The sequence below is a fragment of the Panthera leo genome, chromosome B2 (genome assembly GCF_018350215.1).
Source record: "Panthera leo isolate Ple1 chromosome B2, P.leo_Ple1_pat1.1, whole genome shotgun sequence".
Classification (NCBI taxonomy): domain Eukaryota; kingdom Metazoa; phylum Chordata; class Mammalia; order Carnivora; family Felidae; genus Panthera; species Panthera leo.
The window spans coordinates 64,902,709-64,928,950 of NC_056683.1; the positions used below are offsets into that span (position 1 = coordinate 64,902,709).

The 26,242-nt window shown below is 32.0% G+C and overlaps 1 protein-coding gene across 1 annotated transcript in view; it reads left to right on the forward strand.

Annotated features, from left to right (window-relative positions):
* Positions 1-26,242, forward strand: part of RIMS1 (regulating synaptic membrane exocytosis 1) — a 491,685-nt gene that overhangs the window by 307,483 nt on the left and 157,960 nt on the right. Inside the window, 9 exon segments of the mRNA XM_042939159.1 lie at positions 8,490-8,557; positions 9,614-9,724; positions 11,328-11,427; positions 15,543-15,666; positions 18,968-19,014; positions 21,004-21,116; positions 22,992-23,122; positions 23,676-23,847; positions 23,974-24,127. Of these exon segments, the coding sequence (XP_042795093.1) occupies positions 8,490-8,557; positions 9,614-9,724; positions 11,328-11,427; positions 15,543-15,666; positions 18,968-19,014; positions 21,004-21,116; positions 22,992-23,122; positions 23,676-23,847; positions 23,974-24,127 (1,020 nt within the window).

Genomic DNA, 26,242 nt, shown 5'->3' on the forward strand with positions numbered 1-26,242 from the left:
GTTAACATCCAGTCCCCAAACAATGAAAACATATAAACCCCAATTTTTTCCACAGGGTTTCCTGGCTGGTTATTCCGAGGCTTTGCACGTGACAACCTGTTCTCCCACGTGAATGGAATACTCAGTGTCAATGTGGAAGCCTGGTCAGTTGGAAAGTTGCAGTAAAATATTTCCCTCTTGTGTGCAGCACTTCCAAAATTATTATTTATGAAGAATCATTGTGTTGGAAGAAAGAAAATAGTTTCCCTAAGATTGTTAATTTTGTGCTTTGCTGTCCAGGGTACTTTACTATTATATACTTAGGTTCTACAAAAGATATTTCTCAGTCGTTAGGCTTCAAACCATATTTACACATAAAATTTATTCCTCTCTAAACTATTATATGTAGGCATCTTTTTGCTTTAACCTCAATCAATGACCTTAGACTTTTCTTTAGATACATTGTTATTGTCATTTAATACAGATAATAAATACAGTCTATCTGCATTTCCTGAAGACCATAAACATTATTCTAAGGCACAAAGGTGTGTGTGTGTGAGTATGTGTGTGTGGTTTTATCTTGTTGTTCAAAACTCTCAGGAATTTTAATTTATTGACTTCTGAGTCCTGCAACATCAGGTCAGTGCAGAGATAAAGAATAAGGATGTCATTGAGCATCATGGTGTTTTGGAACTGTTTCCGAACCCTGAAGCTTCATGTAGTCTCAAAAATCTAGGTGTATATACTTTCAAAACTAGGAAAAATTAAGCTCATGAGCAATGTTAACTATCTCAAATAGCTTTTTATTTATCAATATCCTTTGTCCTACTTAAAGTAATACAAAATTTTCTGTGCTTTTCCAAAACCCCATCATCCAGGGTGACCCTAATGCATTAAACTTACAGTTATTTTCTAGATGATTTGGCTAGGAAGAATATAAACTGAAAAAAGAATCTTAGGAAGTTAGGATGCTTGTACTAAATAATTTTTAAAGTATAAAGTAAGCTGGTTTTAAGAAGACATTTTCAAGGGTATCTTGAGTCATCAAGAAAAATGTAAAAAGGGATATAATAGCCTACTTGTTTCATGATACAGAACAATTCAGTCACAAATACTTTGCTGATACATGTGTATTTTATTCTCCCACATAAAAATATGATCAGACAAAGAAGAAATGATGAAATATTTGTTTTTACATTAAGGATACATTGTACATTCTGATCATATTAATTACTTCACAGTCCAAATATTTTTAGTTAGAGATTAATCTGTATACTTAATATATAGATCACCTGACTGTACTATAAAAACAACCATTTTCTTAATACCTTAGGCTTCCCTTGGCTTTATGGAAATTAAACAGGAAATTTTATGTTACTTTTTCTGTATATGATGGCTCTTTTCCTCATCCTTTAGCAATTGGGATTAAAGAAATATTCACACATTCTGAACACTTGAGCATCCATTTGCACCAGGCCGATTAATCATTTCTGTAAACAAAATGACTTTAACGTTTTTCTAAGCCTATTTCAAAGTATATTTTGCAAATATTACTGATTTTATGTATATTTTAGTTATGATCGCTAATTAATTATAAATGTGGTCTCTAGCACCATGATTTCATATTCCTAATTTCAGTTGTGTAGTTACATAATAAAATCATTTCTAAAGTCCTTTGTAATTAGCAGAGTTGACATATCTCATTTAATCCCATGAAACTTTTGCAAGAAAGTGGCATTATCTCCATTTTATAGAGAAGGACAAGGTCTATAGAGATGAAGGGATACTATCAGGAATGTGGCAGAGTAAGGAATAGAGTCATCGGTCTGTAACATCAAGTACAATGCTCTTTTTGCACAATAGCTGGTTTTTATGTTTTATAAGAAACAATGTAAATTATTAGTTTCAGATAAGATATAATGCTGTTAATAGAGGAATGAAAATAGAGTGAGGTTCTCTGATTTTCTTTTTTTTTTTAATTTTTTTTTTTAACGTTTATTTATTTTTGAGACAGAGACAGAGCATGAACGGGGGAGGGGCAGAGAGAGAGGGAGACACAGAATCCGAAGCAGGCTCCAGGCTCTGAGCCATCAGCCCAGAGCCCGACACGGGGCTCGAACTCACGGACCACTAGATTGTGACCTGAGCTGAAGTCGGACACTTAACCGACTGAGCCACCCAGGCGCCCCTCTGATTAAGTTTTCAATAAGTAAACCGTGGGGGCGGTTTCTTAATTTTTACCTGGCATTGGAATTGACAGAAGGGCTTATCAGTATTATTGTTGGAAATACTTTTTAGTGTCTATTTTTACACTCTAATAAACAACTTGCATTTCTGTGGTGCTTTCTAGATTGTAAAGCAATTTCATGTGCTTCACCTCAGGCTACCCTTGAAAGAACAATGGAATGCTATAGGAGTTACCTCTGAAGATGAGGGATTATCTGAGTGACTGAGCTCAGAGCTCAACCAGAGTGTTCATTCTGAGTTCCACATTATTGCTTTGTAGAATTGTGTGGCAATACGGTTGATGTTCCATTAGTTCTCACATTCACAAAAAAATATGCGTAATAACCAGAGAAGTATCAGCTCCACCAAATATGTTAGTGAAATTCTTGATCAGGTACTAAGCCTATATTCCCATGCCCTAAAAGTATTAAACAAAGATGGCACCATGGGCCTTTACACAAATATGTTACCTTTCACTGGATGTAGTTCAACTCTGGAAGCTCTATTGAGTATAAATGTTTCTGAATACAAGCATCTTTGGCACCTCATTAACTTAACAAATAATAACAAATTAACTTAACAAAGAAAACTTGCATTTCCTTGAACCATAAAATTTATACACCCAAGAGAGAATGGTATTGTTGGTTCTCTGATAGAAGCAGAGCTCATTGTTAACCAAGGGGAATTTTGAAAGTGAAATTTCTAACAAGCATTTAGAGAACAGCCACTCTAGTGAATCTGTACAGACTGGAATAATGTAAGTCTTCTAGCAAATGGCACCTTGTGTGTGTGTGTGTGTCCTGGACCAAAAGAAATTGGAATTTATGTTACTTAGAATTTTTGAAGAGGTTCTTGTGAAGACCAGTGGTTTGGGAATGCCTCTGGCCCTGCCTCAAGCCTTATTGCTCAAGGGACACAAATCTCTGTTCCTTAATTGTACAGTATTTGCTGTCAGATTGTGTAGTGTATATTAGTGTATATTTTGAATAAAATCACCAAAAAGTATTTGAGGAACAATATTTTTACTATCCTAGGAACTTAGACGTTAGTAATTCTGTAGTGAATGATAATTTACTGATTTTGCTTACATATGGTATTTATATTTATTTTTAGACTTTAATATTTCACTGATTATATGATTAATGATTGAATTTAGCAAGTGTATCTTCCCATTTTATTTTAATGCCTGGATTCTAAGACCTATTAAATAATATTTGTTTCTTATCCATGACTGCTAATTTAACTTAAGTGAAGTTAGGCTTTGTAGGATTTTGCTGTATAGCAAATTATCGCTTATTTATTTCAAAGTTCATTCCACTATTATTTTTAATTTAGAAGTGGGAGCAGACACACTTGCCTTTTGTAGGCATGGGACTATCTGAAATAGGTTTCTAAAATAAGAAGAAATTATTTCAAAATGGTATTTTCATTATATTAATCAGAAGTTAAGATTTTTATCTCAGTTCTTAGGCTTTGGATTTTAATTCCTATCTATGAAAAGAATGCCCTTGTAAAATATTTAAGTGATTTCAAATGTATAACATTTTTATCACATTATAACCAAAGCAATATTTATTAACTCGTGTGTTGACCATGGTACTCAGTATGAAAAATACCCTACTTTGTCTTAAATTAAAAACTCATTCTTAGAACTTGAGTGTTTTTTGTGTGTGCACTGCATGCATTCAACAAATATATTTTCTGCCCAGTATTTTAATTTATGTGCTATGCTATAATAAAGTATATTAGGATTTATTTAATTTTACTTAGTCCCAACGCACATCCTACTATAGAGAATAAACAAAAATAAAGGAGGAAAATGTTTTAAGAGGTATAGGAAATCTCTGGGAAGGATGATTCTACCGATTTTTGGTCTGTGAATTTTACAGTTTCTTTGGATAACAACAATCTGTACTATATAGGAAGAATAATTTTCTTTGAGATGACAGGTAACATAGTTAAGGATATGTATTTGGAATTGTGCAGTTACTGTGAGTCAATCTTTGAATCAGTTTGAGTGCCATCTTTTAACACAATCATTATAATGAGGTTAAAAATATGCTGTGTTTCTTATGGAAATAGAAGTCCAAATTTTCTAATACATAACAGCTTTGATGTATATAACCTTTCTTTTGCTACCTACACATTAGATACACATTCCACCTGGTCAAGTGTAATTATCATGTGAATTGTTAGATATTTATTTTGTAAATCAGAGTTATGGTTTTCCTTTTACAATGTTAATATACTCATACACAGTTATGCATCTATATGATGTAGAAAGCATTTTTGTTCAAATGACTTTGATTCGTCTTATTGGAATCCACTGTGCTTTGACATTAAATATCACAAGATACAAAATTTTAAATCATAGAGGTGCATATTTATACATTGTTACATCCTCTAATGGTAATAACCTGTGTTAGGAAAAGCTGGTTCTCTTTACAGAAGATTCAGGAGTCATTTAGCTGACTTTCATTTGTGCAATGAAAGTTGTGTGCTTATTTATTAATTACTTTTTCACAAGAGATGGAATAAAATTTTGTTTTTAAAGTTTTAACAAAAAATAATACTCAAAATTATAACACATTATTGAATTTTAGCTGTTTATGAACTTGAGCCATTTCAGTAGACTGATATATCCCCTGGATCTAAATTAATGATAATAGTGCATTTGTTCTTTTATAGTTATATTGAATACTGGAACCAAAATGATTTTGTATCAGGTCTTTAAGCAAATACCATAAGTTTATCATTTTGTAGCTATGCTACTTGGAAATCAATCTCTTTAATCACCTATTAGAAAGATAATCAAGGAAAATGTTTTATATTAATGAAATACTAGATTCTGAATATTTTAGGAGGAGGTTTTGGTGAGTTTTGCCTAGTCCATTAATAATAGAGATATATGACTTATAAATACAAATTACAGTACTTAAAAATTCAATATTATCTTTAAAATTTAGTAATTACATGGAAAGAAGAAAAATAAGTTTAAAACTACATATTTAGATTTTAGAATTTATTTCTCATAAGTCTTTAAGCAAAAATATTATATTTTAATGGGTGATAATGACATTTGTGATAAGAAAACTGTTCGAAACTATTCAGGATGTGAAAGAAGTGTAATTATACATTAAAATATATACAAATATTGTATGCTAAAATATTGAATGCCTTTTAGATTTTCATTTAATAGAAATTTTTAGTAGACATCAACACTATGTATGACCAAAATTATCCTATTTTAAACGAATTAAATTAGACTCTCCATTTAAGATCATAATTATACAAAGCTTATAGATGATAGGATACCATTGCTTGAAAGCAGCGTTTTTATAATAAAGTGTGCTTGGTATCATCACCAAAACGTACCAGAAACATCAGCTTTTGGTTCTTTGCATATAAAGACCAATTTCTGCACAGGAAATATTAATCAGATATGTAGATCTAGATTTACTTATGACAAGGTGAGTGAAACACAGGGTTGAAACACCGTATGAGGAATTGAAGCATGAGCCAGAGAAGGATCCCAAGGAGTATAGTTTTTAAGATCTAAGTAATTGAAGGATATAAAAAACTTTGTTCCCTTGAAGTTTTAAAATGGGTTGGATTTTGCCATTGTTTTAACCTCAACGACTTTCAAAGCAGTCCAACTTTCAACTTAATGACTAATTTTCTTCTTTAAACCCCATAAATATTGTGTTCTGTTAATTTGTCACAGTATTTCAAATTGAGTCAGCATTTAAGAAGTCATCAGGCTTTCTTACTCCTAAGTATATGAAATTTTAGGGAAAAAGTTTTATGAGTTATAATAATCTTTTGAATGATATTTTTAGTTACTACTTAATAATTGCAATTTTATTATTATTATACATAGTTTTTCTTTCAAGGGAACAGTGTCATAATACTAAAGGCAAAAGCAACTTTAAGAATAAGTAAGTAGGCAGGGATGGGCAAAATGTGTGAAGGGGAGTAAGAGATTCAGGCTTCCAGTTACGGAATGAGTCAGTCATGGGAATAAGTACAGGGAGTATAGTCAGTGGTATTATAATAGCATTGTGTGGTGACAGATGGCAGCGACACTTGTGGTGAGCACAGCATATAAGGTATAGATATGTTGAATCCCTATGTTGTACACCTAAAACTAATGTAACATTGTGTGTCAGTTATATTCAAAGAAAAAAATTAATAAAAAAAACTTTTGAAGTTTACAAACAGTACAAATAAAAGAGGGATAAAAACCCTGTTTACAGTTTCCTTGCATTTAATTAACTGAGGTGGTTCAGAAGAAGATAATCATTGACACCAAGCCATGTACACATTTTAAAGTATGTGATTTTGGAGCGCCTGGGTGGCTCAGTCGGTTAAGCGGCCGACTTCAGCTCAGGTCATGATCTCATGGTCCGTGAGTTCGAGCCCCGCGTCGGGCTCTGTGCTGACAGCTCAGAGCCTGGAGCCCATTTCAGATTCTGTGTCTCCCTCTCTCTCTGACCCTCCCCTGCTCATGCTCTGTCTCTCTCTGTCTCAACAATAAATAAACATTAAAAAAAAAAAATTAAAAAAAAAAGTATGTGATTTTGAAAGGGATTTGGACTCTGTGTGTAGTGAATTTTAACAATATAGTTTCTGTTAATGCAGTTTCTTTTTTTTTTTTTTAATTTTTTAACGTTTTTATTTATTTTTGAGACAGAGAGAGACAGAGCATGAACAGGGGAGAGTCAGCGAGAGGGAGACACAGAATCTGAAACAGGCTCCAGGCTCTGAGCTGTCAGCACAGAGCCCGATGCGGGGCTTGAACTCACGGACTGCGAGATCATGACCTGAGCCAAAGTAGGCCGCTTAACCGACTGAGCCACCCAGGCGCCCCTGTTAATGCAGTTTCCAATATTCAACCCTTCACAAAATATACTGTTATGTATATGACACATTTGAAGAACATTTTAGTATTTGTTTAGTATATATAACAAACTCCTTCAGCCTTTCTAAGATATTATTAATTTTATTATTTTTAATGTTTTATTTATTTTTGAGTGAGAGAGAGAGAGACAGTGCCCGAACTGGGGAGGGGCAGAGAGAGAGAGAGGGAGAAACAGAATCTGAAGCAGAGCCTGACACTGGGCCAGAACCCACGAAATGCGAGATCATGACCCGAGCTGAAGTCGGACACTCAACCAACTGAGCCACCCAGGCGCCCCTCTAAGATACTATTTTAAAAGAAAAGGGAAGCAACTACTAAGAAACTTAGGTGTATAGGTTTTTTTATGCCTGCAGATTTTAAACATTTTTACATTTTCTATCACATTTCTTTTATAGTGACTGTATCTGCCATGCCTGTCATCTACATACAGTTCTTTGCTTGTGATCTTCACAGATACCAGAAAAACATATTTTCCCAACACTCAGCTAGATATATCACTATTAGTTAGTGTGCTTTACTCACTTTCTTAATTTTTTTCTCTTTAAAGATACATCAGGAGAAAAACTTCATTGATTTAATCTAATATTTAAAATGTAAGAGATAATTTATTCTCACATTCACCCATTCCTTTTTTTCCTATGCAAATACTGAGAGCACTGCTGCTTTCTGTTATTTTTTTCCTTTTTTCTCAGGTGTTTTAGTATATTTTTAAGCCAAAAAAATCAAAATTAAAGGTTCATAAATTCATGCTTACAAAATTAGGATTTTTAAAGTTTTTTAAAGTCTTTTTGATGGCTTTAGTACAATTGGATTTTCTGTTGGTTGTGTTGTACTCTTGCTAAAAGTTATTCTTGATAATTTATTCAGTGCTGTGTGCTAAAATGTGTGTCCTAGTGTCAGCTAATGAGGGAAGAGGATAGAGACCAGAGGTTAATTTTGAAATAACATGATATAGTTCAGAAGAGTAGAAAGAGAGACACTAAGTTTTAATACTTATTTCAGTTCATTGAATAAAACTTTTTCAGCATCACTAAATGGCAGGCTGTGCCTTGGCATGGATAGTCTTTCGAGGGAAGGTGGAGTGAGTTAACCCAGTTCTTTCAGTGTTTTTTATGTGTGTTTCTAGGCTGATTTATGAGAATAAAGGTAGTATATAGTATGAAGTGCATTTGTAACATTCATTCCAATGATTCAAGTCACAGCCTTTGCAATACAGGGGTGTATCATTCTGGTATGTACACACTCAAGATTATGATGTTCATAACCCTTTACTTTATAGACTGAAGAAGTCATACTTAAAATGATGCATTCTCCACTTTAAAGCATTGCACTTTTCATCCCCCCCCCCACCCCCATGGTGCAGGTGACTTGGATTATTACTGGTTGGATCCTGCCACGTGGCATAGCCGGGAAACATCACCTATTAGTTCGGTAAGCTTTCTGGGAAATGAAAGTTGGAGCTTAGGGATGATGTGTACTGTTCATTGTCCTATCTATATTTGACATGTGATGGATAGCAGTCTTACTCTGTTTTGTTATACATTTTTTAAAACATTTTATTTATTTTGAGAGAGAGAGAGAGAGAGAACATGCATGAGCGAGCAAGGGAGAGGCAGAGAGAGAGGGAAAGAGAGAATCCCAAACAAGCTCCTTGCTGTCAGCAAAAGAGCCCGACCCAGGGCTCAGTCCCACAAACCATGAGATCATGACCTGAGCCACAGTCAAGAGTCAGATGCTTAACTGACTGAGCCACCCAAGAGCCCTCCATTATACATTTTAAGAAAGAAAATATCCATTTCATTTAAAGTAGTACAGTCTAGAAGGGAAAAAAAAATCACTGAATAATTATAACAAATTTTATTTTATTTTTAAAAAGTTTATTTTTTAGAGAGAGAGTGCATGGGTGAGCATGCACAAGCAGGGAAGAGGCCAAAAGAGAATCTCAAGCAGCCCCCCCACCCCCACTCTGTCAACACAGAGCTGAAAGTGGGGCTCAGTCTCAGGGTTCATGAGATCATGACCAAGATCAAGAGTGAGTCCCTTAAGCGACTAAGCCATCAATGTGCCTCTATAACAAATTTTGAATTAAGTAAGAAGCAATTATTAAATGATGACTATATATAAATGAGATATTATTTGGTTAATGATATCAACATTAACAACTCAAAATATAGAATAGGTTTTCTTTCTATAAGCAGATATGTTTTAAGTTTAATTCAATTTAATCATTTCAGAACAATTTTTTAGAGATTTACTTAGTTGCTAACGACTCTTAGAACTGTTTAGTTCAAGAGTCTACTGCAAATAAAATGTAGCTGCATTTACAAGTGCAAATTGTTGTAAGTTGAGGGTAGAACCCACCAAAATAAAGAATTTCCTCTAGAGTGCCTTTAACTGAGGAAATCACATCTTGCTACAACCAATAATTATGTGTCTACAGGAAAGAAAACCACTTAGCTTTTTTAAACTTTATCCATGTTTTGATAGCATCCTGTAACGTGGCAACCATCTAAAGAGGGGGACCGATTAATTGGACGTGTTATTCTGAACAAGAGAACAACCATGCCCAAAGAATCAGGTGCATTACTGGGTCTGAAAGTAAGTATGCTGGTTTAAAATGTTTCTTAAGGGTGGATTACAGTACAGGCTGACTTCAACAAAATTTCTGACAACGATTTTTAAATATCTTCCTCTCTTCTCCAAAATACAGTTCACCTAGTGAACATATCTTCTTCATATATTGATGTCTTATGACAGATACAGTATTTTTATCTGGATTAATATTTCAAAATCATTTTATAATATGGCTTACAAATGTGTTAGGAAACTGCCATGAAATATAGGAAAATAAAGAATTTTTATCTCAGTATGAAGTTCAAGGATGATTTTTACATTAAGAAGGTTTTAGTGGATGGTAGTAAAGTTAGATTATGTGGACTGCATAATTTTATTTTATCTGGACAAACAACATAAAACATCATTAAAGAAATTGTTTCCTAAGTACAATAGACTTTATCATAATATCAAAAGAATAAAATGTGTCTTTTAAAAATATTAACTGACATCCAACAGATATAAAGAAAAACTAACAAAGTGCAAAAGATTATATTTTATTATAGGAAAAATATATATACACATTTTGTCTTATTTGTGTGTGTATGTGTATATGTGCTAAATCACATAGTTTTATTTGCTTTCAGAAACTTAGAAAAACAATCAAAGATGGGCTTTAAAATTATTTGCTAAGATATTATATTATAGTCGTGTGATAATTTGACCTCTTCAAAACCATTGACTATTAATCCAACTAAAACTTTTCTTCAGTTAATGCACTTAATAGTATCACCTTATTCATTATTAACATTTATTTCTCTTGCTATGAAATAATTCTGATCGCCTCCACTGATGGGCATATCCCAAAGTATGGTGGATCAGCCTCAGCCTTTGAGAACATGTGTTGCACCTTTATTTATACACACTTGGTGCCTGCATTGGGAGAAATTAAACTTAGAAACTTTCTGATGTATTTAGTTTCAGTTACAGTGGAAAAGCCAGGTGAAAGTGTTAAATATTCAGTAATATAACCCAGACTTTAGGAGTTAGATTAGAATATGTATTTCAGGTGAAGTCATTCAGATGGTCAGTAGCAGAGATAAACTTAGGCTATTACTCATTGTGCCATGGTAAATTGCTTCCCAGAAGTGGCCTATTCTTGGTTTGAATCCATAGTCTATGTCTTAGACCTATATCCTACTTAAAGGTATACAGAAGGGATAAAGATCTGATGTGACAATGGGGCATGATGTGCATATAGAACTTTAATTTAATAGGAGGCATGAACTTGGAGGGTAAAGAAAAATGAACCCTAATGTAAACTGTGTCACACACTTCTATAAGTAGGAAAGACCTCGCACTTGTCTTCTAAGGGTAAACACTACTTTTGGTGCCGTTGTGTTGTTAGGTCAGTATAAGTAATCAGGACATGAACTTTCTTGGGACACATGATCACCTAAAATATAATGAGATGTTTTCTTTTTAAAAGTATACTGCCACTCCTTTAATCAAAAATATGTTTCATTTTATTAATGTGCCTACACTCAATCCTAAATACATTGTAAAAGACTGTAGGATTAATTCCTAAAAGTAATTAACTTATATTTTAAAATGAATCTTGGGAACTTATAAATTTATTATTATTCAGGTTGTTGGAGGAAAAATGACTGACTTAGGACGCCTTGGTGCCTTCATCACCAAAGTAAAGAAGGGTAGCCTTGCAGATGTAGTTGGACACTTACGAGCAGGTAAAGTTTCTTTTTAACATTTAAACAATGTGTACTTTTTGCATGAGTTGGTGGTTTTCAATGTGGGGTAAGTTACAAATAAGTCAATTAAATAAATAACTAATTTTAGTGCATGGGTGAAGATTTTTTTCCCCTGGCGTGGGTATTTACTGCAATTATAGGTAACTATGCATCAATGGCAGTTTGGAGAGAGTAAGATTAGGAATCTTTTATTATTCATGTAAAAGTAAATAGATGCAAAATGCTGCAGGATTACAAATTTTTGTAGATGACTTTATAATTTTGCTACAAAAACGAAAACAATTTAGCCTTGTAGAAAAAATAATATCACTAATTAATTTTTTATATTTTAAACTATTATAATTACTAAAGTTTTCCATAGTGGTCCCAAAACACTTACCAGTAGCAGTGTTTTTAGTAAAATACAACCATAATCACATTTCTTACACAGATTACATAATAAAATATTTGTTAATTTTATTGTGACATGTATTATACTCATGCAGATGTGCCACTTCTTGGTATTTGGAAACTTACATTATGTTGCTCTGTAACCTTAACGTAATATGATAAAATCATTTAATATATTCACATATACCATATTCACTAGCAACACACTTTAAAATCTGTTTTTGTTATTTACCCTTCATTTTAGTTAAAATCATATTAATGTATTTTTCCCAGTTTACTTCATGGTTTTGTAGAAATCTTTTGGTTGGAGTGTCTGCCTATGCATTTGAAAGACAATAACAAAGAAAACAGAGAAAGCTGAACTACAGAATTGAGAATTAATAACCCGTAGCACATAGAAAGAGAACATTTCTAGGCTGTTTTCAGTTTTTATACCTTAACATTGTAATTACTGAGACCTTGAGAAAAGTGTTCTATAACCGTTAAAGATATTTTTGTTGTAGTTGATTACCAGGATATCAGTTCAAAATCATTTAGGTTTTTTCTTTAATAGAGACTTCCTATGCAGGTGTTGTATAGGGAGAAAATCCAAATCAGAGGTTTTTCTTCATCTGCAATATATACAGCTTTGAAGATGTGTAGAGGTACAGTACGCTGTTTTTTTTTTTTTTTATCAAGGACTAGTTATGATTTAATAAGAAAATAACTCAATCAGGTGTGACTGTATCAATAAACCGAGCCTTTGCTTATTTAAAGACTGAGAAATATGCCTTAGAAAGTTTATGAATCTCTTTTTTAGGAAGTATAAGAATCCCTTGAGTTAATGTAATGCTCTAATGTAACTACAGAAATCTGAATTTGCAGATCATATTATAAACATAATGGCTTTTGATTTTGCCTTTGTATTTTAATAGAGGATTACTTAATGAAGTCAGTGAAGGGGTTTTTCTACATAAAATATCCCTTAGTGATTAATTTCATTTTTTAACACCCTTATGTGCCTAGAGCCTGAGAAACTTAAATGTAAAATGTTAAAAGCTCAGCATAGATAGCTGTAAAACAAAGAAGTGGAGTTTTCACTAAAAGCAATTGATGCATTTGAAAGAAGTATTTTAATAAATTAGATCATATATTCTGTTTGATTTACATTATAATTTAGGAACAGTCTTCCTTCTATTTGCATATAACCATCACTGGCTGTACAGTGCTGTGCTTTTTTATTAATGTGAGCTTTGTTCAGCATTTGCAATCTTGCTTTAATCTTGCCATAGCTTTCTGTACTGTTTCTTCCCCTTAAGTCCATGCACTATACCACTACTTGGTTTAATTATCAAAAACAAGGTTGACACTGATGTGCTCCTTAATAAAAGTCTTCACAGTCTCCAGTCATCATCTGCTTAAGTCAAAGCTTTGTAGTTCTGTCCTCTACTAACCATTCCAGCCACTTCTATTACCATCCACTTTACCTGTTAGCCATGGCAGTGTGCCTATAGGTCCCTGGCAAGCTATCCACCTATTAGACCTGGTCCATGCCTCTTGTTTATCTGGTTGCTTTTTTGCTCTTGTGCTCTACCTGTTGAAGTCCTTTCCATCCTTCAAAACTCATCTAAAGTTGCCTTAATTGTAAAGTGTTTCCTAATATCTCACCTGGAACAATACCTAATTACTACCTCCCTAGCACTACCTGGCTCTCTTTCTCTTCCTCAGATGAACTCCTATCATTGTGTATAACATTTTAGTAAAGATATTAATTCCTGTATGTCTCCCCACCAATGACAGAGGAAATCTCTTTTATTTGCATCATCATAATCTGCATCTCTGCCTGAAGAGATTATCCGTATAAAAATAAATACTGTTAAAGACACCACCTTCTAGTTTAAGATATTTTGATTTGTAAATAAATACATGTACTAAGTTAATAAGATATTAACAGTTATGCTTCCGATTGCTTTCTATAAAGGGGAGAATTTTTATAATTCAGTGCTTTTGAAAATGTTGACTGCAATACATTACTGTATAGTCACTTTAATGGTTTACATCCATCAATTAAAAAAAATGAAATGGAACATGATAGAATTGGAGATATCAGGGTAAATATTGTTTCGGAAAGTATTTTTTTCATACACACATACATACACATACATACACATAAACATACAATATTCACATGATGTAAACTTTATTTTTTTTCTTGGTCAAACAAATTTAAAAGACTGAATATATTTTAAATTTGTAATTATATTTCATTTCTTTTTTTAACACTGAAGTGTATTCATTGCCTATGTAAAACACCTTGCTGTGTAACTTCTTAGGTCAAACAATTATAAGTCCCTTAACTATTAATGTTAACCATACTCTTTTACCAAACCAAAGCAGCATTATATGCTTTTCAAATATTTAGTTTTCATTTTTGAGTAAGCAAACATTTGGGAAAAAATACTTTAAAATAGTCCTAGCAAAACAAAATTTTTCTACTTTAAAAAAACAAACTGAAAACATCTAATGTTTATAGTTCTCTTGCCTATATATATATATATACCTACAAACTGAAACATCTCATGTTTACAGTTACCTTTCACATATATATGACATATATATCTTTCATTATATGTATATATATTTATATATATATAAATTATATTGATCTATCAATTCAGCATATATTAGCTACTAAATCATTACAGGTACTGAGAATAAGATGAGCAGAAACAATTAAATTAAGACACCTTAAAGTACCATTGAGGTTGGGGTATTTCAGCTGAGTCTGCTATTGTGAATTGAAGGAGAGAAACATTTGGGATCTAAAACTGCTCTAAATATTCATGAAAATAAACAGTTTTTCCCAAATGATCCATGGTAAAATCCCTAGTTAAAATATCAACAATAAATTATTAGCTCATTTATTTTAACGTTATATTATTCTCCTGGATTCTTAGAGTATTTAACAAATGAATGAGTATTGTATTAATTTTTTATTATTTTCAAATATTTTAAAAATATTTTCTAATTTTACTTTAATGCTCACAATATATATTATGTATAGAATGTGTGTGTTATGAACATCTGGAAGTGGGTTAACTGTCATGCAACAGTTTTACATCTGCTTGCTTTGTAACTTTTCCATAGCTACCTGCGTTGCCCTGTGGGTATGAATTCAAATCCTTTCATGCATTTTTATTCTGTTGTGCGTCTGGTGAAGACAATGAAGCATGACTTATAATTGGAAAATTCATGCTAATAAATGTTAATTGCTATTTCAACCAAAAATAAAGGACTTTATCCAGAGTTAAATAAGAATCTTTCACATATAGAGCTGCCTGCATTTATTATATGGAGGACATGCTGCTAATTATTATTTTTTAATGTTTCCAAATAGGCTGTGCTAATTCCATCCCATAGCATGAGATTATTTTTTATATTATTTCTGGTATATTTCAAAAGATAAAGGTAGCTTTGTATTGTACTGTTTCCTGTGACCAGTAATATTCTATGGGGGAAAGAAAAAGAAAAAAAAGAAAGAAAAGAAAAAAGTGTTTAGAAGAACCATTTAGCTGACATTATATGTCAGTCAATTTGCTTTTGAGAGCAGAGCCTAGACAAACTATTTGTATATGTTTTGCATTTCTTTGTTAAAAAAAGAGAAAAGATAAGAAAAATAAACAGAATATATAAGGTAAAAAAATACCCTTTTTTTTAAATTCAAGGGGATGAAGTTCTAGAATGGAATGGTAAACCCCTGCCGGGAGCTACAAATGAAGAAGTTTACAACATTATTTTAGAATCAAAATCAGAACCTCAAGTTGAAATTATTGTTTCAAGGCCTATTGGGTAAGGCTAAAAAAACTTACTTCTTAAGTTTAGTAAATTACATGTATTAGCAGGGTTTTAAAAAGAAGTTTATACATTCATACAGTACATGTTAATAACATGGATAGTTTTTCTTCAATTATGGGCATACACTTTATATTTTTTAAATTTCTTAATATTTTAAACTTGAATACTGACTTTTCTTCACTACATTTTAGAAGCTCCACAATTTAACAACTGTAGTATCAAAAAATATTGTTATATATTTTCAGAAGTGAAATATAAACTAAAAATATTTTGTTTTAATGGCAGACCTATTTTTAGTAATTTAACTTAGTAGTATTTCCTTAAAGGGAGTCACTAACAACTCATCTTCTTATGACATTTAAAACAGTAATTGTTTCATGTCTACATGAACTGTTTATTATTTTACTAAGAAGAGAGTATTTTTTTCTATATTTTTACCCATGGGTAGTGCCAACATTTGTTTAAAATCAAGCAAGTGTGAAATATTTTAACTTTTTAAAAAATTGGTCATAATAATTGGTATAATATTTTTTAAACTTCAGTTTTTAGCATAATTTAATTCTCTATAGCCAATGGGAATTTTTTTTTTAATCTGTGTGTAGGGTCCCCCACATTGTTAGATTTCCTGGCTAACCCAAAAGTCCAGAATATTCTTTTTGCCAGTCTGTAATTTTTTTGGAAGACATATTGAAATATCTCCTGATAGTTGCATTAATGTTTGAATATATTTTTGGAAATAAATCCCTCTTTTTTTTCCCCATTGTCTAAAATATTATAGAGCCATTAATTCAGGACTTATGTTGAAAAAGTAATAGCCTTTAATTTTTGTTGTCTTCATGCATATATGTCAATGCAAAACATAGAAGAAAATATAATTATCCTATTTTTCAAAGGACTGAAAACAGATGATCACGTATTTCAAGGAATAATATTAATATATATAAACTCTAAAATAAAAGCAAGATTATAAATAATTTTAAGTGGTGATTATTAAGAGTAAACATTGAAGACATTTGCAAAAGTATTTGTACAGTTCCATGCAAAATTTTTTTAAATAGCAACACTTTATAATTTATGCTAGTTTTACATGACATGTGTTCTAGTGCTCAGGTTAATATGAGGCTGGAAAAGAGGTAAGTAAATTGGAAAATGAATCAAAAGTTTCAAAAAATAATTTAAAATCAAGTATTGTACACATTGCCAAATACTTTCAGATATGTAGTAGTTTAAAAGTAATCAGCTAAAATATTGATTTATGGTAACTTTTAAAAAAACCAACAGACAATTAAAGTGGACTGGAATAACATTTTCATGATTGTTACCTTTGTATGAAAATAACTTAAAAAGTCATAATTTGCATAGCCAAACCCTAAATTGTAGGAAATATGGAATGCAAAGATTATACTTAAAAATCAAATCTGGCATCAACTTCCCAGTTAATAGAGAAATTATTAGAATCCTAGAAGAATAATTCTAGCTATATTTAATAATTATGTTTAATGTAGTTCTATAATTTAAAGCAGAAACCAAAATTTATTCACAGTTTAGTGGCATAGTAATTCTGCGAATCATACATGGTCTAAGAAATATCTGCCATCTTGAGGTAAGAACCATTTTTGCTAGCCTACCAAATATAACATTCTTGGCATTTATACTTACAATTGGTATTAGAACTATTCTGTCACCTTTCTTGTAGAACTAATTAAGAAGACATGTTTGTAAATGTGGAAATTTATTCCAGAAAATATTACTGAAGCAATTAACATTATTATATTTTGATTCAAAATCACTTTAAAATTTTTTTACTTCTCCACAATCTTTCAGACATATACAAATCCTAAGCTTGTACCTGGTTTTAGGATTCCAAATTCTAATTTTCATAATTGACTTTGAGGCTGGTTTTCAGAGAAGTTGTACTATCTAAAAATTTATTGCTTCTACGTTTCTTTTTTAAAATTTGCTTTTATTTGCCTAGATAAATTTAGAAAACGGTAGCAGAAGAGAAATAGTTGGTTTCTTCAAATAGTTGTTGTCTTAAGTATTGCAAATTAGTCTCTTAATTATCATACGAAATACTTACATTATACAAATTACTAATTATAAAAATACGTATAAAATGTATTTATAAAATGCATAACACAGGATGTATTATCTTTGTAAGAAGTATAAACTATAGGTGGTTATGAAAATTACTTTGCACAAAAAGTGAAAATGAGTCCAGAAAATAATCAGAGAAAACTGTTTTTGTTTCTGTCCCTCCCCTCTACCCCTGCCGACACACACACAATAGTCCAAAGAAAAATCAAAATCAAAGTGAAGTTAGGTCACAGGTAAGTGGTTAGAAATGCTTAAACAATATTCTAACATTATTCTAATAATTCTGTTGGTACTAACTCCAGTCTGCTTTAATATGTCATGTTAATACTTACATATTGTTAATCTCCTTAAATTGATACTAAACTATCTTTGAAAAACCAGAGGTAAAGTAGTTCTATGCAGTATACTTCCCAAAACAAGCTGGTCCAGGGTTCTTAAGGTCACAGTGGATAATGGATTAAGCTGAGGTTATAATTAAACATTTATTCAGAGTAATTTGTGAGTGTGACAGGAGTGGGTGTTCTCACAAGTCACTTTCTAATCATACAGTAAATGGCCATATATTTAGCTAACTTCAGTATAGAGATACAAATCTCTATATAGGGTTATATATGTGTATATGAGTTACATATTCACATATATAAAATATTTTAGCTTTTTTGTTGCAAGCTTGAACCATTTTTATTTTCCGAAGCAATTCATCCTTTTCATTTTATTAACTTTGCCCATGATATTCACCATATTATTTTATTATCAAGAAATGTTTTCATCCCTTTCATTCAGTAAACTCTTTCAGATGTGTTTGTAAAGCATATTACTGATTAGTAAAATGTGTCATTTTGATTTTGTAGAATTGAAATAAAATACTACCTTTAACATTTTTTATTTCCAAAACCTACTGTTTTGGTAGTAAAAATATTGTGGTAGTTTTAGCCACAATATTAGTCTGATTGTTGTCATGTTGAAGTGTTTTGCTGTTAAATATATAAAAACTTATTTTTATTGCAGTTTGTGTGTGTGTGTGTGGTGTTTGACAATCATGCATATTAGTAATTGCCTTAATAGTAACTCCTGTCCATTTCCACACCTGTAAAGACCCAAAAGGATTGTTCACACCACTGAAATACATGTGGCTGTGATTGCCTCAGGGAGGGTAACTTAGCTAATGGGATTTTCACCATACCCTAATTTCTTTTAGTGATATTCCACGGATCCCTGAGAGCTCCCATCCTCCACTGGAGTCCAGTGAGTTTAAGATTTATTTGTTATTATGATATATATAGGATGAAATTAAAGAATAAAGATTTATCATTTGCTTTAATTATTTGATATAAATGAATTGGTATTACTATGCTAAGGTTATCTCTAATGATATCAGAAGTTGACAACTATGACAATCATTGGAAACCCAAAGTTCTATTTTAAGATTTTTCTTTTTTTACCTCCCCCCCCACCTTTTTTTTGTGATGGTTACACAAAAATCTTTACTGGCAGTATACCTTCTGCATCATAATAGTCAGAACCCTCACAAAGCTCAGTTAATATAACAGTACTAGTTCTATTTGCTGTACGTAAAAATTTATTGTTACACTGGATTATTCAGTCTGATTGGTAATTAGCTCAGTCTCATGAGCTAGGCTTCTAGTGAAGGAAATATACACGCTAACAGATATTTTAAAAACAGCGTAACAGTGTCAGGTATGATTGTGGAAGTAAGTAGGTGGAGTAGAGGTAAAGTTCAATGGATATAAGGGAGTCAAGGGACAGTGAGGCTAAAGGGTTGAATTATCTACATAGCCTTTAGAGACACTCCACGTGATAGAAGATGACAATGTGTGCAGTAAAGTCTAGACTGGTAATGAAGTTTTCAGTGAGAATGTAGAAGTGATAGATATTTACTTTGCAATGGATTGGTATTAAATTCAATACCTTGGGCTTGATGACCAAGTGTTATTATGGACCCCATCTTATGGAAATACAAAATACAAGGTGATTTAAGAGGAAAACAAGTGATCCAAGTGATCGTTGTTACAAGGAGGTAGAAAACATATGGGTGGGATAAACAAGGAGCTGAAGATTAGGTAGGTATATCAAATGCCTACCAACATGCATACCTGCTAGATGAACCCATATTTGGTTTTGAAGTTTCTGATAACTAATACACAGAAGGAAATGGGACCAATTACATAATTTATAGTGTCAATACTATTTAAAAATGAAACTGATATAATACTAAAAGCAGACTGATTATTAGAAGCAATACTGTTCTTGTACTAAGACCCAAGAAAAAAATTATCCTAAGGATCCTTGATAAAAGAAGCGTAATAACAAAGAATTTTATAGAACTCTTTCTTAAAGTCTTTGCAGGGCACAGAGTGATGCTACACGGCTTAATTTAGACTTAATTTGTGTGTATTTAGAAAAAAAATATGTGGATGACATACCCTCCGGCAATGCTCCATGAATGTTTTATCAGTAGAGCTAAGTTTTCAATGACTGTGGGTTTAAGGTTATACTTGCTGGGGTAATAGCATTCTATAGACATTCTATACTGTGGATCGTGTCAAGGTATACTTTAAGAGTGATCTGAGAAGAGAGACCTCTCATTTAAAAAAGAGGGGAGGAAAGCCTCACAGAGTAGCTAAGTGGACAGCCAGCCTCCTCTACACAAAGGTGAAGTGGGTCACTTGTGTTGAGTCATTGGAGACAGCATTCTCAGACATACAGAAGATACATTTCAAGATCAAAACTGAGATAGATGGTAAATTTTAAAAGTGGTGAATTCTAGGCTTAGATTTGGCTCATATATTATATGTGCATTCATTTTACTTTCAGCAAGGACAGTTCATAATAGATGATTCTTTGGCCAAGATAATTAAAATAACAGGTACCATCTTTCTTATCAGTAAAGCCTGAAGCCTTCACCCATATGTGAGGTTATGCAAGAATCTAAACTGTACAGATACCCTCCAGAAATGTAGAAAACCAATATAAACTGAGGCAAATAAATATTTATTATATCATTATAAATACTTTTAAAATAGGCAATAAACCAAAGGAGACAGTATGATAATTTTCTGTGACTATCCAGTTGGAAGTATGTTCTACTGTTATTGATGGTATTGAATTATGGTTTTATACAAATAACAGATGCATTTAACATTTTATAAAAAATATTCCTACACATATGTTATAAATGTTACTACAAATTACTTATTTTTTTTCTCATTTTAGGTTCAAGTTCCTTTGAATCTCAGAAGATGGAAAGACCTTCCATTTCTGTTATTTCTCCAACAAGTCCTGGAGCTCTAAAAGATGCCCCACAAGTCTTGCCAGGACAACTTTCTGTATGTATTTTTTTGTACGTGTTGGGGACCATTAGGATTTGCTCACTGTTCTGAGTCTGTCCTTAAAAATGCATGGCTTTCTTTGAAGCCTATGATATGTTTGTAGTCACCTAACACCATAATCTGTTTCAGCAATTTTGCATGTATTTATTAAGTTATTAGATTAGCCTTTATCCATATATTTATTTGGAAATGTTTATTGAGTGCCTACAGTATACCCCGCTATTATAAACATTCAATGATAAATGACAACATAAGTAAATAAAATATCCATTATATTTTGTGTGCAAGTTTCCAAGGTCAGTTGGTAAGGTATAAGAAACTAAGAAAGTCATGTTCCACTTATTTAACCTTATGAGTCTGGAGTCTGAAAAAAGTTTTTCAATATTCTTTTTACTTTCTTGAGACATTTAGTGAAACACTTCATTTCTGATTATCACTCTGAAAAAGCTACAGTTTTTCTTACTGTTGCTTTCCATGTGACGTGAGGAAAGCTGGAGTAAGGGAGTGATGGCTAACCATTATGAAATGCCACATCTGTGTAGATTATGGTAGAATACAGGACATTTATATTCATAACTGAAAGAAAACTTGCTTCAAACTATTCTGTAAATAGTGTACTTTTTCTCCTTTGGTAATGTGTGGATTTCTGTAGTCTGCTTTTGCTGTACTTCTCTTGTCGTTAATTAAACAAAGAAGATAACTATAAGCTTGATGTTATTTTTAAAACCATTCCTGGTTTTAACTTCTGTTTTTAGTAGATTGATATCTTTGAATAGTCCTTTCTGTTTATTTTATCTGCCCTGCCATCTCTGTGTGTGTGAATCTCTGAAGTACTCCACCTATATTTCAAGAGGGATGAAAATCCGTTCGGGTTTTTGAAAAACACATCTCTGGTATTATTTGAAAACAGAGATATGGATTCATATGGAATCAGGTTTGAATCCTTAATCTGCCCTGCACTATGAAAGACCAATCCTATGTTAAATTGGTTTATTTTCTTATAGTGACTGTTAAATATGTTCCATATATATATTGTCATTAGACAACTTTCTCTCACAGTTCTTACTCAACTAAAAAACCAAAACTAACTTCTAAATTAAAAAAAAAAAACAATGTTAACACTGTTTACTGCCAGCATTTATAAATATATTGACTGCTAAAGTTCTGGTGTTTAGGAACTCAACAATAGTGTTTCAGTGTGCCATTCCCCCATTTTTCTTTATTCAAACTATTATGAAATCTTAGTAAAAATATCATTATTTGGCCTTCGCTTAGCTGAAGGTATGTAATGCACCTTCCTGCCTTCCTTGTTCTTTTCTCCTTCTCTCATGAACATTAACATTTAATAGGTGAATTATGAAAATTAAATGAAAAAAATAACAGGAAACAACAGTACCTGGTGTAAAGGGGGCCCACAGTAAATATGTTTCCTGAGCTCTTCCAGATTACTTGGGTAAATTGTTTATTCATCAAGCCTCATTTTATTTCAGTGACATATGGTGCTACAAAATGCATGTAGCCACAATAAGGTCATTAAGTCACTTATAATCACTGAACACTGGCACTTAGCGTTTAAAAACAAGGATAATTATTTCAATATCCCTTTCTTCCCTTTTTAATAAAATTATTGTCAGTTTTATTTTCATAACATGATCTAAGAGAGTATAACACTATAGGCTTGACAGTTGTAAGTCATGTCTAAAATACATAAAGAGAAAAGTCAAATTGTAAGTGGTTATGCTTTCAAATTCGTATTCTTTTCAAAAATAGTATTTATAATTATAATTTAAAAGTTCTTCAAAAATAATATTTTTTGTAGAATTAGAATATCTTAGGGCTTGTGCAAATGATTCTTTTCTTTATCGATCTCAGGTAAAGCTGTGGTATGATAAAGTGGGACACCAGCTGATTGTAAATGTTCTGCAAGCAACAGATTTACCGACAAGAGTAGATGGTCGTCCCAGGAATCCCTATGTGAAAATGTATTTTCTTCCAGATAGAAGGTAGTGAATAATTTTGGAAAAAAATATGCAAAAATCTTACTAATATAAAAGGTAGACTGTTGTTTCCTGGGATATAGTTTTATTTATTTGGTAAAATTGATATACCAAAAATGGCACATAATTAATGTGAACATTTTGATGAGTTTGAACATACACATGCACCTGTGATATAGTTTTAAGGTATAATAAATCATTTTCTATGAGGGAATAAACTTTCCCCCTGAAAAAAATCCCTCAAGCCTTGTATTTTTAAAAACATAATTTACCAATTTAAAATTTTTTCATTACCTTGTTTATACATCTATTAGTCTTGGATAGCTATACATCATTTGGGAAGTACCTTTGTGCCTATATGTCTATTATCATAACTACTGCTAACACTGTAGTTAAAATTAGAATAGTATTAAACTCTATGGTCTTTTTAGACTTTAATGTTAAAAGTTATGAATTAAAAATAGTTAAAATCCCAATAGTGGTATTACATGTCACTACAGTAGATGGCAGCATATACTTTATTTTGCTTTTTCATTTACAAAACATACTTATTTTTCAGTGATAAAAGCAAAAGGAGGACTAAAACAGTAAAGAAAGTACTAGAACCAAAATGGAATCAGACATTTGTCTATTCACATGTACATCGTAGAGATTTTAGAGAACGGATGTTAGAAATAACTGTGTGGGATCAACCAAGAGTACAAGAAGAAGAGAGTGAATTTCTTGGAGAGGTGATGTATATTGTAAAGATTCGAGCCAAATGCTTATTGAAGTTTTGTGATATGTATTAATTATGATAGCTTTTATATTATGTTTTGGTCAAGGTGCTTGATTTAATTTAAGAACTGCCCTTTCAGATCCTCATAGAATTGGAGACAGCACTTTTAGATGATGAGCCACATTGGTATAAACTTCAGACGCATGATGAATCTTCACTACCTCTGCCTCAGCCATCACCTTTCATGCCAAGGCGACACATTCATGGAGAAAGCTCTAGCAAAAAACTACAAAGTAGGTTAAAGTTATTTTTAGTTACCCAAATTAGAGATTAACATTCAAGATATTTTTTCAACATTCAAGATATTTTTTTCAAATGTTTATTAGACATCAAAATACTGGAAAATTATTTATACAAAAAGACTTGGCAAAACTATTTTCTACATTTCCCTAATGCAAGTATTATGTATAGTACTGTAGAGGGATTCCAGAGCTGAGAGTTTAAAAACTCTGAATTAATCATTCTTTGCCCAGTACTGATTGAATTGTTGATTGGTTAACTGATAAAGTAATTTTTGTTATTATTGATGAGTTGCTACATATAAGGTTCTTGATAACCTTATAGCTCCTGGGTATTTTTAACATTGTTATTCATAAGAAACATTTTTAAAAACACATTGTAAAGTATGTTTGTTGTTACTCATCTGGTGATTGGGAAGAACAGTTTTCTTTTCTGCATGTATCCATTAAATTTTGATTTATGAGTAAATAATGAATCAACTGAAACTTAGAAGCTTCATTTTGGTAATCTAGAACCTGATTGTGTTCCTCATATAATTGAATTTTTCATGTTAGTGTCTCTCTGATCATTTTCTCAAAGCTAATGTTTAATGCAGAATAATGGCTAATTTTGAAGGATAAACATAAATGTTTTATAAAGAGCCATGGTGCCTTTTTTAATAATATGAGCTCAGTAGAGCTCCAGCCAAGAAAGTCTTTTAACTTTCCACCCAGCCACATCCACCCTGAACTGCAGAGGAGGGCACCTAATTGGGTAGAAAACAATGTATATACTTAAAGAATAATTTGAAAAGTCAAAATCTTACTGTATGAAATTCCGGTCCTTCTATGTCTTAAATGATTTAAAGAGGAAATACTGAGAAAATGTTATCCTTGGATCACAAACCTTTTTTTTTTTTTTATATCAGCTCAGCATTTACTTTGTATTATTCTTGTTCAGAAGTATTTAGTAGTAACGTAAGTAGCTTTAAAAAACATTTTTTTTGACCCTGTCCTTTAACATTTCATAAACCAACAAGACACAGAGGTATCTGTTTGCCTTACTGTTGTGCAGGATCTCAGCGAATCAGTGATAGTGACATCTCAGATTATGAGGTTGATGATGGTATTGGAGTAGTTCCTCCAGGTGCGTGGGTGAAGAGCATGGCTCCGCTTCACTGTGCTTCTTATGCTTGTTTTCACTGTCAATTTCCAGACTTATTCGGGATACTGAATTGGAGATTTGTGGCACAGAGAAATCAGTATTATATTATTCCATGGTGACTTGTGTTCCAAATTACTAAAAAAGTTTAAAATGTACTAGTAACTATTCATTAACATTCCCACTTAACTTAGGTTCTTTTCTAGAAGCATGGCTAGCTAGGTTGAAATCATTATTTCACAATGCTCTGAGCATAAGTAAAAATATGAATTTTATTTTGAAAGGATATGGTTCATTTTCTCAAATAAAAATTCCATTTTCCTATGTTTTATATTGTATGCCTACAATTTTCTGTCTTCTGTTTGTGAAAATAATGTAGCCTTCCATGGAATATACTGAGACAGGTGCATGGCAGGATTTAAATTGCATGCAGCATGGCTTAACTTTTAATGCTTTTGTGATGTGTTTACCACTTATTATACCTAGAATGTGTATGTGTGTATTAAAATAAGGAAATGCTTTAGAAAGATTCAGTGTTCATTTTAAGTCAACATTTTTTTATCGCTGTGTAAGTTAGTAAAATTTTTGTGGCATTGTCTGGTTCAAATCTCTGTTTCTCATCTGACTCTTTTTTGTCAGAAAGTGAGAGAACCAAGTAGTAAAGGCTTATTTCCTTGGCACTAATTCTATGTTATTTCCTTGATTTACTAATACAAAATAAGGAAATACCAAATAAGTAAGTAAAGTGAAAATCTTCAGATGTATAAATAAGATTACTAAAGGCATTTCCTTAGGAAGATATTGACATATAACCCCTTAATTTATGTCATTTCTCAGATGGAGATGCACTGAATTTGAGGGCAATGATTTTGGTAAAGTCAGTAGACCAATTCCACACTAGTGACTAAATTCACAATTTGGAGAGAAACATACAACTTCTTTAAAAGTACAAGAAATTATGGAGAGTT